We start from the raw sequence: 15,719 nt of genomic DNA, 5'->3' as shown, positions 1-15,719 counted from the left end.
GTAAGAGCACGACCGCAGTGGTTAAAGCGCCTCTGCTTAATGACACGCAGCTCCAAAGGATGTTTCAGTAACTGTCCCATTGATCTGCAAGTAAATGGACGAGATGGCCATGTGGAATCAGACGCTGAGGTCGGATTGCCACAAGTTTTCCTTAGAGAGTGAATCTGTACGTGTGTCATTAGTGTACATTTAGAAATGTGTGTACAGTGAGTATATATAAATATAAATATATATATGTGTGTGCATATGTATAGAGAGAGAGAGGAAGATGTGTCTATATGTATGTTTGCACATATGAGTGAGTGGCTTACTGTGTTGGAAAAGCACACACAAACACATACATGTACGCCTGGGCTGTTGAGGAGCAAAGTAAAGGTCTAGAATTCATTATCAGAGATTTTCCTGTTGAAGCACCACTGCTGATTTTCCCGTTGAAGGAGCACTACGACGAGAGCATGAGACAAGCTTTCATTACTCCCAGCACTGTCTAATATTTTTTGCCCACTTACATCCTAGACACAGGCACCTGACATGTCTGAGGTGGACCTGTCTCACGTGTCTATCCCCATTCAACACAGGAAATTAATGGTAAAGTGCCTATAGAGAAACTGCCAACTACAGCCCTAAGCACTTGTGCAATTTCGCCATTTCTGATATAACCTGGGCAGTCGAGAATATTGGACCTACTGGAGCAAGAGCTGATTCATATTACATAAGTTTGGAAATCTCTCACTTGGGGTTTATTATGATGGCCTGGTGCAAGTATGGATGCATGCTAAGGAAAACTATCACAACCTGCCAAACGTGAAATGAATATGTTTCAGCTCTTAAAACTGCCTGAAGAAATATTACAATAAGCAAAGCAACCATACCAAAGCAGAAACTTCACTCACCTTCATCTGTCTCTCATAAGAGCAACCCAGGAAGGGCCACACAAGAAGTATATAAACATGTGCATATTAAATCTGCAGAAGAGGAATGAAATCTATCCCTATGCACTTTTATAGCCTTTCTTTATAGGATGTGATAGACTTTTAAGAATTTTCCAATTGATTTCTGAATAAAATTTGACGTTTGGTCGTTCATCAAGACAAATCTACCAGTCAAAAGAATCAGCTGGAGGCAGTTGTTTTATTTTAGTGGACCAATGGCTGATTTTATACTCTGAACCGAAGCCACTGCTTTCTTAGTAGCATGTTCTGATCTAAAAGTGGAGGGAACTGGTTTTAGTTCCTCCCATCAATCCGGTGAAGTGTTTTGGAAGTTAGATTAATTTTGTTCCAATTTTGGCATGCCAGCCCCACCCTGCTTTAGACATTAGCATTCTGTGAGCACTGGCCAATTGGCAACCACCATTTACTGCTACCAGCTGCTTTTGTTTATTGATATTATTGCCTCTTTTTCACACATCAATCCACGTTGTCTCTCTTTTCTCCCTTCTCATTAATCTTTACAAGATCCCTGAATATGGCACAAGTTAAGGTTTTGCCATATTAACATGCCTTTGAGCCTATTTTAGGTAGAATGCTTAGGCTTTAATCAAACTATGAAAACAGTTAAATCCCACTTGTTGAGCTAATGTCATTCTTATTTGCAGTAAGTTTCTCCTGATCATGATGATGATGGTTCGGACTTAGGTGGGGGGGGGGGTGCAGACAGCTGACTCTTAAGATGTCAGATGTTTTTTGTTGACAGGCAGGGAAGGTTGGATCTTCGTCTTGTTGAAGGGATTCAGTTAAAGTCTCTTTAATGTTGTTTTTCTCATTTGACCCCCGGTGTCCTTCAGGCGCTGTTGTGCTGTCAGAACTTTCAAAAGCCTGCTCTCTTGTCCTTCTCCCTGTCTCCTTCAGAGGATCACCTTGCCAGTGCGTTTGTGGAATAAAAGAGGATAGGAGGCTGGTCTGTTTAAAGTTGATAATGGTCTTTAATCAGCGTCAGTGATGATTTATCAGCTCCAGGCCAGCTTCCTGCACTGATTTTAAAACATGAAATGGAAACTATTACCTATTACTGGCTCATCGCTCCCCAAAATTTTTAAAGGTGGGGGTTATAAGTGAGCGGGAAAAGAGGATAGAAGGGGACAGGGAGGTGGGAGGGAGGGCGAGATTCATCTTTATTTTCTTTATTTTGCAAAGCCACCAGAGCTCCAATCCAATTTGCCAAGCATGTGGAGTTATCCTTAAGCCTGTCAAAAGAATTGACAGCAGAAGCTGTCACTTTTCATATGGTCATATGGCCACAATCAGCACTCAGAGTTATATTTGGTCTCATCCTTCACACATTCACTTCCGCACAAACCCTCATACCCAGCCACCTCACTTGACCCTGAGACCGAGAGTGTGCCAATTTACTCACTTACTGTTACCTCTTTGGTGTTCTTAAAGCTACTAAGAAGATTTTATTATGAAGCAAACAGCTGTTGGGCACTGTGCTTTTAAATGGATCCACCTCCTGTGAACAGCCTGTGCTCTTTAGCGATTCACAGGAAGTCAAAATAAATTAACTGTCTCATTTTCTGCAGTTATAGTGTTATATCAAAATTAATTTAGTAATTGTGTATTGAGGTAGGTGTTGTACACCTAGCAGGCTTTAAATTAGAGGCTGAAGGTGGTGGTAAATAATAGGATATTCACTTGCACATAGTAGAGGAGGAAAGCTAATTAAATGTGCTTCAGATATTTCAATCCAGTCGGACCAGCTACTCACTTCTCAGTTACCAACTGGCAATAATTGCTTCATTTCCATGACCACTGGCTTATTGTATGTGTGTGTGTGTGTGTGTGGTGTTTCATACCTGGAGGATATGTGTTAACTCAGACAGTTGAGCTTTACCAAAGACCTTTCTTGTTCTCAGCTCTATTGAGAGATCTCCAAACACTGGGCTGTAATTAAAGGGCTCACTCCTGCTTAATGCTTTTGTTCTCTTGGCCGACCCAACCTAACCCCCCTTCCTCACAAACTATGCTAGGGGTTAGGGACAATGAGGATTTTGTGTATATGGGTGTGTGAACATATACATGTTAATTCCTGTGTGTTTATGCAGTCAGCTGTAGTGACCAAATTCATTCACACATCAGCCGCCATGGTTGCCATCTGTGGGCAAACCCATGACCGCTTGGTCCTCCTAATCCTCTGAGGCTTGTTTGGGACTCTGGCAGCATGATCACAGGTGTCATCCACCCATTACAGATTCCTTAAACCACCTGAAGGTGACAGTGTTTTTTCATCAGTGCCACTCAGCTCCCTTCACTTAAAGTGTAGTGCAACCCCCTCACCAGAGTCAACGTCAGCCACCCAACCAGGCCTAAATAAATCTGTTGGACATTAGAAGGTGCACTAGGAGCTTGGCTGAGTGCTTTGCTGTGTCAAATTTAAAATGTGGCCCTTTATAGAGTTTTTCTCTATGAACCTGTGGGCTTGCCAAAGGGAGGAACTGTGTAATGAGATAAGATTATATGAAAGGTACTTCTCCATTTGATGTCACTGCCAGAGTTCCTCTCGTGAAGCTGCAGTTTCCTGTCATGGCAGCTGAAATGCCGGACAGCAGGTCTTCTCAGTGGAGTTTAATTGGATTCTGTTATTGGGGACATAGACTGTGGCTCTGTCTCACCCCCTCTCCCCCTCTCTCTTCACAGCTCTGTTTTATCAGAGGCAGTTTGGGTTGAGGATTAAAAGATATTCCACTGTGATGTGGTTTGTGTTAACAGCTCATATTTGGAGAACTCCAGTAATAATTTGCCTCAAACTCCAAACTTCATTTGTGTGACAATGCCAACAATTGGGCTTCGTGACAAAATCATCCTTATTAGCTGTCTGCTGCAAATAGTTTGCTCACTGAAGAGCAGAAGAAGCAGCAGGACACGACTCATGTTAGCTTGAAAAAAAGCAGGCTGAGAGTCACTTTAGCTGCCTGTCTGTGAGAGAAATATTTGCTTGTGCATAGGCATATGATCGCACAGGAACCACAGCTATTGTCACTGTTTTGTAGACTAAAAGTATGTCATAGCTAGCCTAATAGCTTTTAGTTGGGCTGAACAGACTAATTACAAACCTCTAGGAGGCCAAAGACATTCCAAGATGTTCTTTGCATGTCTTGCAGTGCTGGCCTCTGGAATATATGAACATTTTGTTCACTAGAAAAGAATTATAACTAATTGCTGTGTTGTATGTTGACTCGACTGACTTTGCTTTCTTCCGAAATTCAGTCATTTTCTCAAAGAGGTCTGTGCTCATTGATTTAAGTCAACTGACTTTAAAAGATGCACTTCACCAGCTCTAGACCCGATGGCCTTTTCCATTGCCTTGATTATTGACTGCCAGTGCCCCTGATTAGCATGTCGGTCACAGGGGAAGTGGTGGCCCACGGTCACAATGATAATTGAGATCATAATCATAGCCAATGAGTATTTGTGTGTATGGTGGTCATAGTGGCAGACGGAGGGGGCGAGGGGCTCCCAGCTGTCACAGGGGCTTTTGATTGATTGATGCCTGATGCAAGATGATGGATATGTACTCCGATTAAACTGAGGAACCGCCATGCCAGGCTCGTCATGGGTTCAACAGTTTAAGGTAGTGTTATGGCTTCATTAAGAGAGAGAGCCACTGTGACCATAAATCATGGTGGTGACAGACCAACATTATGTCTGGCTGGGTTGATAATGATGTCATGAATGTGAGGGTCACAGGTTGAAGGGGCATTAACATATGTAAGGCCTCTGGAGGTTGATGGATGATAGCTGTAATGGCTGGATTTCTTCTGTGCTGATTTGACTTTTGTTCCTGTTGCTGATATGTTTATTATTATAAAAGCCCCTCATTATACAGACTCTATTGTATATAGTCACCCAAACAAAGCAGGCACAACGCTGTCTCAGTCCTGGCATGCCAGCTCTGATCACAGACATGGACCCGCTCTGTGGCTGATCCGCTGCCAGCTTAATCACAGATCTACAATGACTCCCTTTATTCAGATCAGCAAGGCACAATAAATGTGCAACATTGTCTTCTTTGAGAGGTTGTATATAAGGGACTTGTGTAGGGTTAGGGTGATTCAAGTGCATCACAACAACAACAACAAGAAAAAGCTGTGATGAATTTGATATGTGAATAGTCTTTGAATTGTTAACAAAGACAGATCAAAACAATGCTGCACAAAGATCTGAAAAATATTGATTCTTTAATTCTTAATTGGTACATTTTATTTTGTAGATTTTAATAAGACAAGTCACTTGATAGTGCTTGTATCTGTTCTAGCCATAATGTGTAAAAAAAAAAATGAGACCAGGCATTTAGATTTATTTTATTGTGTAATTGTTAATTACAGTCTTTAATTTAATTATTTTCTCTTTTTCATCATTTCATTCTTCCTCTTTTTGTCTCTCCATCTGTCAGTATCTGCCAACCTCTTGACCTTCACATTGATTATTACACAACTCCGATAGACTAAATAGAAATTATGCTGTTGTCTTCATCTTTCTTTTTTCCTTGCTTGTCTGTGTGCGTAGCCAATACTAAAGGTCACAACCCCTTGACCTCCTCCCCTCTCCCCACTGTCTGGCTTTTAGAAGAGGGCTCCAAGACCTAATCCAGTAATGGAGCGTACATGAGTGCAGCCACTGCAGGACACCAAGGGGATGGTCAGGAGGAGGAGGGGAAAAGGGTAACAGCTCCCCTGTTCCCCTTGGACACACTCCCCTCTTTTTTTCCCATCCATTCCCTTGAAGTACCACCACATCCCCTGGCCACCTGGTCCCTCTTACCACTTAGAGCTAGGACCAGCTGTGTCAAAATAAAAAAAAAGAAATCAATAAAAAATTGGAATCCATCTTTTTAATTCTGCTTTATTACACCCACTATCAATATTGTTATTTTTTAAAGTGGCCCTGGCTGTAGCTCAGCTCTGACTGATGGGCGTCCCACCGTGCCTCTCGGTTTAATTATGTATAGAGGAAGTAGCAGCGATGCAGGGGGCCATAGAAGAGAAGGCACGGAGGCTGCTTATGTTTGGGACGAGGAGGAAGGCTATGGGGGCCTGATTGCTTGCATTCAGCACCATGTGGTGTCGAATAAGATGCGTATTGGTGTAGACCTCCAAGAGTCAGTGTCCAAATAAAAGACAGCATATCTTTGCTTGCCAGCTTCTCAAGGAGATTTTTTGGAAAAGGTGTCTATTTCACCATTGAATACTAATACTACAAAAAAGTCTGCCAATTAATAATGCAGTTGATGTCAAAAACATTTCAAAGTACATGTGTAATATATAACCAGTCGGTCAGCCCATTAGAAATCTAATATTAGTGTGAATGCATCACTCTAGTAACATGCTGGAATAGCAAATAAGTTTGAGAGGGTCAGCTGTGTGAGTATCTACATCTGCACTGTTTCATCTGCTAATTCACATATTGATACATTTGTATGCATTTCTATTAAAGGGGCATAGCAGTGTTTTAATCCATTTAGTACATTTAGCAGAAAGGGAAGAGTGAACTAATGTAATGCTGTATGTAATTATTAACAGTAGGATTTCTTTTTATTTTGATAACAAAGTTGAAAAAATTTCCAAAAACCCTCAGTTTATACTAAATATAAAGATAAATTCAAGTCCTGCAGGCTGATTTCAAGCTGTTTCAGAATTCGTGTAAAATGTTGAGTAAATCATTTCGAATCTCAAACTGACCACAGACATCTACAATGAAACTGGAAGAGATGGTTTTATTGGTATATTTTGAAACAGTTGAAACCACTAACTTTGTTTCAAGTGAGTAATATTTGAGTCACCTCATGACCCGCTATTTGTCTGTCTGTTTTCCTGCTAACTGTGCTGAGGCAGTGTTAAACTGTGCTTTAAAAAAAAAACAAAAAACATGTCTTGTCTGCACCTCTCCAACAAGCTGCCAGGAGGAAATCCAACACGTGAGAGCAGCTGAAGGATGAGGCTGTCTCAAAATGCAAAATTAAAGTATAAGACAAGAGGGAGGGAGAGGTTTGGCAGTGGGTAACACAGTTGTTTGATGAGCTCAGCTGGACCTGGCTGGGCAGGTTGGAGGTTTCAGCGAGTGTCTCTGAAAAACCATATCTGCGGCATTACATCAAGACTAAGAAACAAGAACAACAAGAAGACCTTTTTTCTTCTTAAAACAATAATAACACTTATTAGTTCCTCAGGTTTTTCTTCCTTTCTTTCCCTTCCCCTAATTTTACAACTGTTTACTTGCTTTCATTTTGCATTATATAACCTTTTGATGTGCGATTTTCTTTGATGAAAAACATTTACGGTATCTACACTTGGCTGGACAAACTTGTCTCAAGATCCTCTTGGCTCCTTCTTGTCTAAGTGCTGATGGTTGTCTAGCCAGTGTTTTCAACCAAATTTATGAGCTCCCTCTGGGTTTGAGAGTGCATCTCAAAAGAGACCTGTAAAGGTAGCTTGTCCCTGTAGCATACACACCCCACTGGGTGTTGTGAGGTCATTTGATGCAAAATACAGCAAACCATTTTCATATTTCATGGCGCCAAGCTATACTTAGACCAAATATTTTGGTGTCAGGTTCTATAAAAAAAGCATACTGCAAACTAAAGTCGTATAATACACCTCCAGCCCACTTCTCTTTTGCCCTCTTAGTGTCGAGCTAGCTGGTATCTCATAAAGGCTGTTTTTAAAGCCTGATGGGCTCATAAAAGCTGAGCTAACCTGTTTAGATGGATACTTTAGCCTATGGCCTTCACACCTGCTTAAAAACTGTCTCTTCATTCTCCTTACCCTGCAGAGGAATGTTGACTCATCAGATATCTCGGCACAGCATAAACCGACGTAACACTGCACAGTAAAGAGATAGATCAACTGTATTTGAAGGGGATTTTTCAGCCTGTTGTGAACATGTGCTGCCACATGTGCTTTCATACTGTCTATATGCTTCTTTGAAAATCCAATATTTAATCAAAAGGTCTGGGGAGGGATCCAGTAAATTAATCTTGTATGTGCTTACAAGTTTTGAACACGTAACTGGCTTTAGCATTCAGTGCAGCTTTTTCACATTTCAAAGTGGCACCTTACTCTGTAGTGCATATGTGTGTCTGACTGTGTGAATACATTATGCAGTCTTAGCCATCCCCCAAAGTCACTGTCTCTCTCTCTCTCTCTCTTTCTCTCTCTCTAAGTGAGCAAGTGCCCCTGAATCAATAGCTTGGGATTAGGAGCTTTAACTTCAAAGTTCATCTCTTTATAAGGACGCAGCTGTCAGTCTCTGTTCTCCTTCCCAGAAAAATAACTTATGGAAGAGTTCCCACCAGTTGAGATGAAGAGAGTTTTTATAGAATCTGTTGTTCATCTTTAGGGAACACACCAAATTTATATATAAAAAATTAAATATTACATATTGGATTTTTTTTCTTACACATGGATTTACTATGTCAAGCCCATACAAATAGCTTTGGTTATGGATACAACAAATATATTGCAGATATATGTTGGGTAGCTTCGCATCCAAACCATCGTGATAGTATTAACATAAATAGAAATTTTGAAGAACAAAAGTCTCTCACAAGTAGACAGCTGTAAAGCTGACTGATCAGTTGCACCGGTATCTAACAATCCGTTAAACATCCAAATGGGAGAGAAGATGGAAGAATACAATGTTTACTATGCATGACTTCGAAAGAGGGGGTTGTCTTTGGGGTAAAAACTCAAATTGGGATGAGTTGAGCTGTGTGAGGACATTTGGATTCTTTTTTTTTTTTTTTTTTTGGAAACACTGAGGGCTATATTTCTCTGTCACGACAGAGATAACCAGAGAGCTGTCTCTTTTCTTTGTGTGAGCTGTATTTTCTGGTGGACGGCCTTCTATGGTTCCCTTCGGGCCAGACGTGCTTCTTCATTTCTCACACCAGGGAAGCAGGAGATGAACGGTACACTAGGAGCCAGCCATGCTGGACATTCTGTTTCAGGTGTTTCAGGCAGCTTCTCACCCTTGCTAATTAGAGCTCCATGCTCCCCAGTCACGCCACTTCCATGTCCTAAGCAAGCAACCCATATGGTGGCCTCCGAGGACCCTTAAGGGCTCCATATGAACAGCTCTGGAGTCTGAAAGGAACCGTGCATATACATTCACACACACATTCACACACAGCTCAAAAATCAGCAAGCGCTCACATCTAGAAGTGGGGATTTTAGCTGGCGAGGGGCCACTGTCGGTGCATCAGTCACAGGAGGACATGGGTGAAGTCAGAGCCTGACAAATCCAGGGTATTATCAGGCCTTTGTCCAGCCTGCAGCTGTCACTTACCAAGCTAGTGGGAGAGGATAAGGGGTACAGATGGGAATTCATGACCTATCCCTGTACCCACAGAGGACTGAGGCATTCTGAGATAAAACATATGGGAACAAAAAGGGGGAAAACGTTGAAGGAGAGAGGCAAGGAAAAAAAAAAAAAAAAAAAAGTTATGTTTATTAAGATGGGAAGGAGAGTAAAGTGGAGAGTGGTAAAAAATGCTGGGAGAGAACTAGAATTTATCCTTCAACTACTTTTATTTGATTGCCCCAAAAATCATCGTAGATTGGGTGATATATGCTGATTTCCTTAGAAGATACTAAATAACGTTATATCTTTGTCCCTTTCCCATTCAAAAATGACCAGCGGTAATGCATATCTAATCTTTTTTTATCATCACAGGAGGTCCCAAAGGCTGTCCATCTCCCCAAAAACACCTCATCTTTCTGTCTTTGAAATAAATGAAAGTCCACGGGCGATGGAATAAAGATGAGCTAAACCTCTGACTTGACGCAAGATTGCCGGAGGGTCCAGACTTAAGAAGCCTGCCCCTTCATCTGCTGTGTGGAGATATTGGTGCAGGAGCAAGAAACCAGATAATCTGATAGAATTTCAATCCACAGTGATCAGATAAGAAATAACAGACTACCTGATTTTAAAGTCTGACCGAAACCCCAACATTTCAACCATTTTTGCTTCAGCTGGAAATGAACAAATCTGTGACAACTCCCAGAAGTCTTGTCAAACTTCACGGCTTGAAATTTTGTCTCCAGGATTATAACACTATGTTGATCCCCTTCTGATTGGCTGAGGCTGGCCCCTGACTTTAAAGTATGCTCATATGACCCATGTTACACTCTCAGTGATTGGATTACTCCTTTATTGGCCAGCGGCAGTGTTTACAGGGCATACCAAGGCTCAATGAGGCTTTGATCCACCAACAGAAGCAAACAGGGGAACAGTGGCATCGCATGCATCCTCAGCCTAAGCCTTGTGGTGTGTGAGACATCTGCCAAATCCTCCTGGATCAAAGGATGACTATTACACAGGCAGGCATCCACATGCACCCAACTGCTGCTTTAGAAGGTTCACGACCCCTGTCAACAGGTCTGGTTGAAAAACACAGGTGGGATGGAGGTCACATATAAACATGCATGCCACGGTTCCTTCTTAGGTGCAAAAGAAATGTAGCAATAAAGGAGTTTTTGCATAGTTGACATATGTAGTGTAAAAGTGTAATTCACTCAGGAACTACATTCATCCAAAGTTCAGTGAATGTGTTTTTGTTTCTCTGTTGCACTTGAAATGAGGGCGAGTTGCAGTCACAGCAGGAGGAAGAGGACATCAATAGAGACTCTGTTGTATTTCAGATGAGCTTGAATTCGCTGTTTGACCCCACTGCATGCCTGTGAATTCACAGGTTCACCTTTCCCAGTGAGGTCTCAGAATAAGCTTTCAGCCAAAGTAGAAATACAGCAGCAGCATGACTTAAGTGAACACAAGTGTCAGTAAAGTGAGGAGAAGAGTGACGAGGAAGGTGAGCTAGTGAGAGTGTGTGTCGGTTCCTTTGTTGTTGTGTCTGCATCTGCATATTGCGTTGGTTTGTTTGCATGCATTTGGGAGCAGCATTGCTAACCTCAGAGGCCAAGTGCTGGCATTTCAGTTTGCGAACACACAAATGAGTTTTGAGCAAATCTCATTATACAGGACAGAATGAAGATGCTGGCTGTGAAAATGCTGTGGCATATGGATACTTTATCTCCCCCATGTTTTTAATTAGTTTACAGGGGGAATGCTATTTTCCGTTAACTAACATTTAAAAAAAAAGGACTTTCAGACAAAAAAATTGTACAGGGACTAGGCCATGCAGACTCACTCTATCATGATGCAGACATTCTCCCTTTACACACAAACACATGGCCTGCAGAAAATGGTGAGCTTTTTTTTCATTCATGTCCCCTCATAACCATCTGTTTCCAGTGGGGGTGACACACATTTTAGCTGCTGAGATGAAAAACATGAATAGCTACCAGTTTTTTCACCCAGCTCTTGTCCTTCAAGTCCTTTACAGTTTGGACAGAGAGATTTTGTCGGCAGTATTCATACAGGAGTGTTTTTAGTGATGACACCTTATGCAACAAACGCACTGACTAATTGAGTTACCAAACACCGGGGAGCATCTGACAACTGTGCATTGCTTCTCGTGTTTGATTGCTGCTCTTCCTCAGCCCTGAGCTTTCTAGCTCTTTTTTTCATACTGTATGAACATATTTTCACTGTAGAATTCTTGGGAGTGCTTTCCAGGAATCCCATCAACTCTGCACTTCCATGGTGGTTGGAAGACCATGAGGAGAAGCCCCTACAGATAATCAAGAGATTGCACAGGCCTCCTTTGAAGTACCATGGCAAATTCCACTCCCAGTAAAATCCCATCCCCACTCCCAACCCATATTCCATAAATGTACATTTGTAGTGCTTTGAAAAATATATAAAAGTGCTATGCAGCTCTTTCTGTAATTTTCTGGGAATCTTGTCTGTGCTGATCTTCCCACAGTCCACACACCACCACATGCTGGGGCCATCCCTCTTCATTGACGATTTCGTGGGTGAGAAAAGGGCAATAGGTCTTGTTGTGTTGGGAGTGTATATGGACTCCAGCAGTCTTGTTTATAGCTCTGGATTGTGGTCCTTTTTCTGAACACCCAGCTGACTCCCCTTGCACCTCCTGGTTTCTATAGCCCAGCGAGACACTGATGTTAGCACTGACACTCCCTGGGCAAAACTGAAAAATTATGAGAGCGCTTGTAAAGCAACCACCAGTCTTGTGGATTGAATTAATTGTGTACATTGGCCTCCTCAGGTCTAGGTTCGGTCTTTTTCCACCTATTATAGTCTCATCAGACCTTTCTCTGATCAAGTAAGGGTAATGGTGTGGACTCTCTTTTAGCATATGTGTTAGTAGTTGGAAAATGTATGCAGAATTGCAGTTATGTTTTTTCTTCATGTACATGTGTGTAAAGTACAGCTGAGAAACAGCCCATCTTTAGGGAAATCTGGAAGCCCTTGCATCACAAAACAGATGTGCATGTGGATTGTTTTCAGGCTCATAATACCTCAATTACTCTTCTGTGCTGTTTTACAGTAAAAAATTTGTAGTTCAAATTCATAAATTTTTTTGGGAAATATCCTCTTTTATGAGACTATAAGTGTTGTCATAGATTTTATAGTCTCTGGAGCTCTTCTGTTTATAGACAAAAAATATGTAATTAATTTTTTTTAACATTGAAGCATTTTCATGCAAATGTTAAGGGAACAGTGATTTTGTAATGAACAATAATAGAAGGCCTTTGCCATCACCCTGCACCCTGAAAGCATAAGACGCCTCACACCTCAGTGAATCACTTAATTGTCCACAACCCATAAATGTCCTAATGTACGCTCCCTGCACTGCCACACGTATAAAGCTATAGGAATCAAATGGGGTATAACTAATACAATTGATTTTGACCAGGCAATACAAATAATATGATAACAATGTCTCGCCAAGTGCTACTTAGGGGCATGCACTGCAAAGCATCCTTTATGAGCTGCTATTTAGTGTGCTTTTAATGAAGCTTGATTGGCAGCAGGTCCTAGTGCCCATTATCATCAGAAGAATGTGCTCATTCTAATCTGCAATTATCACCATAATTGCTCCCAGAATCTATGGGGCCAAAATAAGTAATCACTTCCACTGCTGGCATGCCACCTGTAAGTGCTCCAGAGGATACACACAATGACAGTTTGACAGCCCCTCGTGTCAAGTGCTCATCTTGACAATGTTATTTTTTTTGTTTTTTGTTTTTTAGTTCTGTCTCCCTTTACTCCTCATTTCATCCTTCTTTCACTAAAGATTTATGTTTGGGTTAAATTTGCTCCTTTCCCTTTCTCTCACATGCTCTTGATTAATCTTTCCCTTTGCACTCTATGCACCCGTCCCACCTTTATCTCCCTTCCCTCCCCTCCTACTCCCTATGTCTCTGAGCTCTCATCCCCTCTCAGCACAAATTCCTAACCTTTGGTCACATTCATCCCTGTGGTATGCATAAATACAGGCCTGTTATCATGCTGGTTTTCTTGTCATAACTATGCATTTTGTTATGAGCTGCTTCTGTAGTGGCAATAAAAGCTGAGCCTGAGCAGGAGTAAATCTGGAGGTAGAGCTTTCAGCTATTAAGCTTGTCTTCTATAGAACCAACTCCCAGTATCAGTCCGGGGGTCGGACTCTGTTGCAGCTTTCAAGATCAGGCTTAAAACCATCCTTTATGACAAAGCCTACTGTTTAAAAGTTTGTTTAGTTACTCTCTTTTAGCTGTGTTTCTATAGACTGCAGGGGGTTGCACTGAGCACCCTCTCTCTCTCTTTCTCTCCTTCTCGCTCCCTTTCTCCCTCTCTCTGTCTCTCTCTCCCTCCCCCATGCATGAACACTACCACCATACATGTCTCTAACTTTCATTCTTCCCGTGGTCTGTGTTTTGTCCTGCCTGTCCTCTCTCTTCCTGTCCCCATCCTCCAGGTGTTGAATCATCTCTGCTCCATGTTCCTGCTCAGTACCTGCTCTAAGAGTTATCATTACACACTATTACTCCCTTCCCATTGTAACCTCCTTCTCCCTTACTGCTACTATTTACTAGTGCACATTTAGAACTACCAGGTTTTCTCTATGTGTTGTTTGTGTTTTCCATGGCATCCTCTGTCCTCCTGTTCTTGTTCTCTCTCCATCCCTCTACTGAGTCCCCCCTGCTCTCCTTCACACTTGCCCTCACTGTGTCTGTCTCCCTGCTTCTCTTTCTGCCCCCACTCCTTCTCTCCCTCTCTCAACCCAACCAGTCAAGGCAGATGATTTCCCTCCCTGAGCCCAGTTCTTCCCGAGATTTCTGCCTCTTAATGGAAGTTCTTTTTTCCAGTGTTTAATGAGTCTAAAAGGGACATGCATCACTCACAATGGTGCACAGGAGACATTAACATATACAGACGTGTAAAAGCAATGGATGAAAAGAAGGAGAACAGGAAAGCACCAATCATATTGGTTAGATATGCAGAACAGAATCATGCCTGTCAGCTGAAGGGATCCTCCACACAATTTAGGGGGCATTAGGGTGGTTGTGCAAAATATTCAGATATGAATAAGCATCTGTGACAACAAGCTTGAGTTATGTACAATGTGTTCTTTCTGAGTGAGGGCTTGCTGAAGAATTACCTCCAGTTTGCAGTCTTGATGACTGTCTTACTTTGTGTTTCTTTCTCCTACAGCAGTCAGATGGCTCCCAGTAACCACGACCGGATACAAAGGTTGAGACACGAGTTCCAGCAGGCCAAACAGGAGGAGGATGTCGAAGACCATGGGAACACCTACAGCTTGGACCAGGCTTTGGTAAGTTTCCAGTCAGAAAGAAGCTGAAATATTAATTCCCCATGCACCAGTTAACACTCCTCCCCAGAGCCCCCATCTGTGTGCAGAACTTAGAAATCAATAAAGGGTATCTTATTTTTTGTGATCATTTGCTTTGGATTTTACCTTACCTAAGATTAAGATGGGTACTCTGCTGTATAACATGTCATAATGATATCACTGCTTTTCTCAACAAGCACTCACAAATCAATATTTCACTGTTTCAGTGCTTGTAAAAATCATATTCCCATGTGATCAAACACAAAGCAGATGTGTCTTTTCTATCTGAAAAAGCAGTGAGCACAAGTGCAATTTCTTTCCTATATTATTGCCAGGAGATTGTTTCATCTCAGCAGAGTAGATGTTAATACACTGACAATAACACCAATAAGATTAATGATAATAGATATAAAAAAGGAGCAGACCTAGAACAGCATCAAGTGTCTCAGTGATCCAACCCTGTCACCCGAACGGAGTCCAGCCAAAGTATCTGACTGGTGTCACGTAAACTATTTCTTTGACTAATTTTTATTTTCGAGGTCCAGCTTCAGAACAAATTGATTTTACTCAATTACTCATCTCTTCCGGTGCCTTTTCCATCTGTGAAATCATATCAGACATGCTGGTGGCAGAGAGGGGTGAACAGGGGAAACATTTCATGCCAAGAGAATGTCAAGACCTCTGGAGCAAAGTACGGGGAGAGAATTTGATCGCAGTGAGGCACAATTTCATTTTAATTTTCATCAGACTTGATTAAAGGAATTGAAAAAAGATTAAATTAAAATTTTAGCAAAAGTTTTTTTAAGCCGTTCGCCTCTTCCATGATTGATCTGTGACAACAATGGGATTTGTTCATCATAATTGGAAAAATGTAATCAAGTTAATTCCTCAGTTAATTCATTCATGCTTGATATTGTACCCCTCCCTGGTGTGCATTAAAAGTTAAACTCTGCCTCAACTTTGAAGTAAAGAAACGTTTTATTTTGTTTTTCAACATATATTGCCGATGATCTTGACATGTA

At 41.6% G+C, this 15,719-nt stretch overlaps 1 protein-coding gene across 1 annotated transcript in view; it reads left to right on the top strand.

Annotated features, from left to right (window-relative positions):
* The window catches only part of LOC115061381 (partitioning defective 3 homolog), a 344,220-nt gene that overhangs the window by 309,062 nt on the left and 19,439 nt on the right, over nt 1–15,719 (top strand). Inside the window, exon 22 of the mRNA XM_029529689.1 lies at nt 14,559–14,679. Within this exon, the coding sequence (XP_029385549.1) occupies nt 14,559–14,679 (121 nt within the window). The remainder of the gene's footprint in view (nt 1–14,558; nt 14,680–15,719) is intronic.

Source organism: Echeneis naucrates, chromosome 20 (assembly GCF_900963305.1).
Source record: "Echeneis naucrates chromosome 20, fEcheNa1.1, whole genome shotgun sequence".
Taxonomy (NCBI): Eukaryota; Metazoa; Chordata; class Actinopteri; order Carangiformes; family Echeneidae; genus Echeneis; species Echeneis naucrates.
The sequence above is the reverse complement of the archived record's forward strand: the minus strand, read 5'-3'. Positions and strand labels throughout refer to the sequence as shown.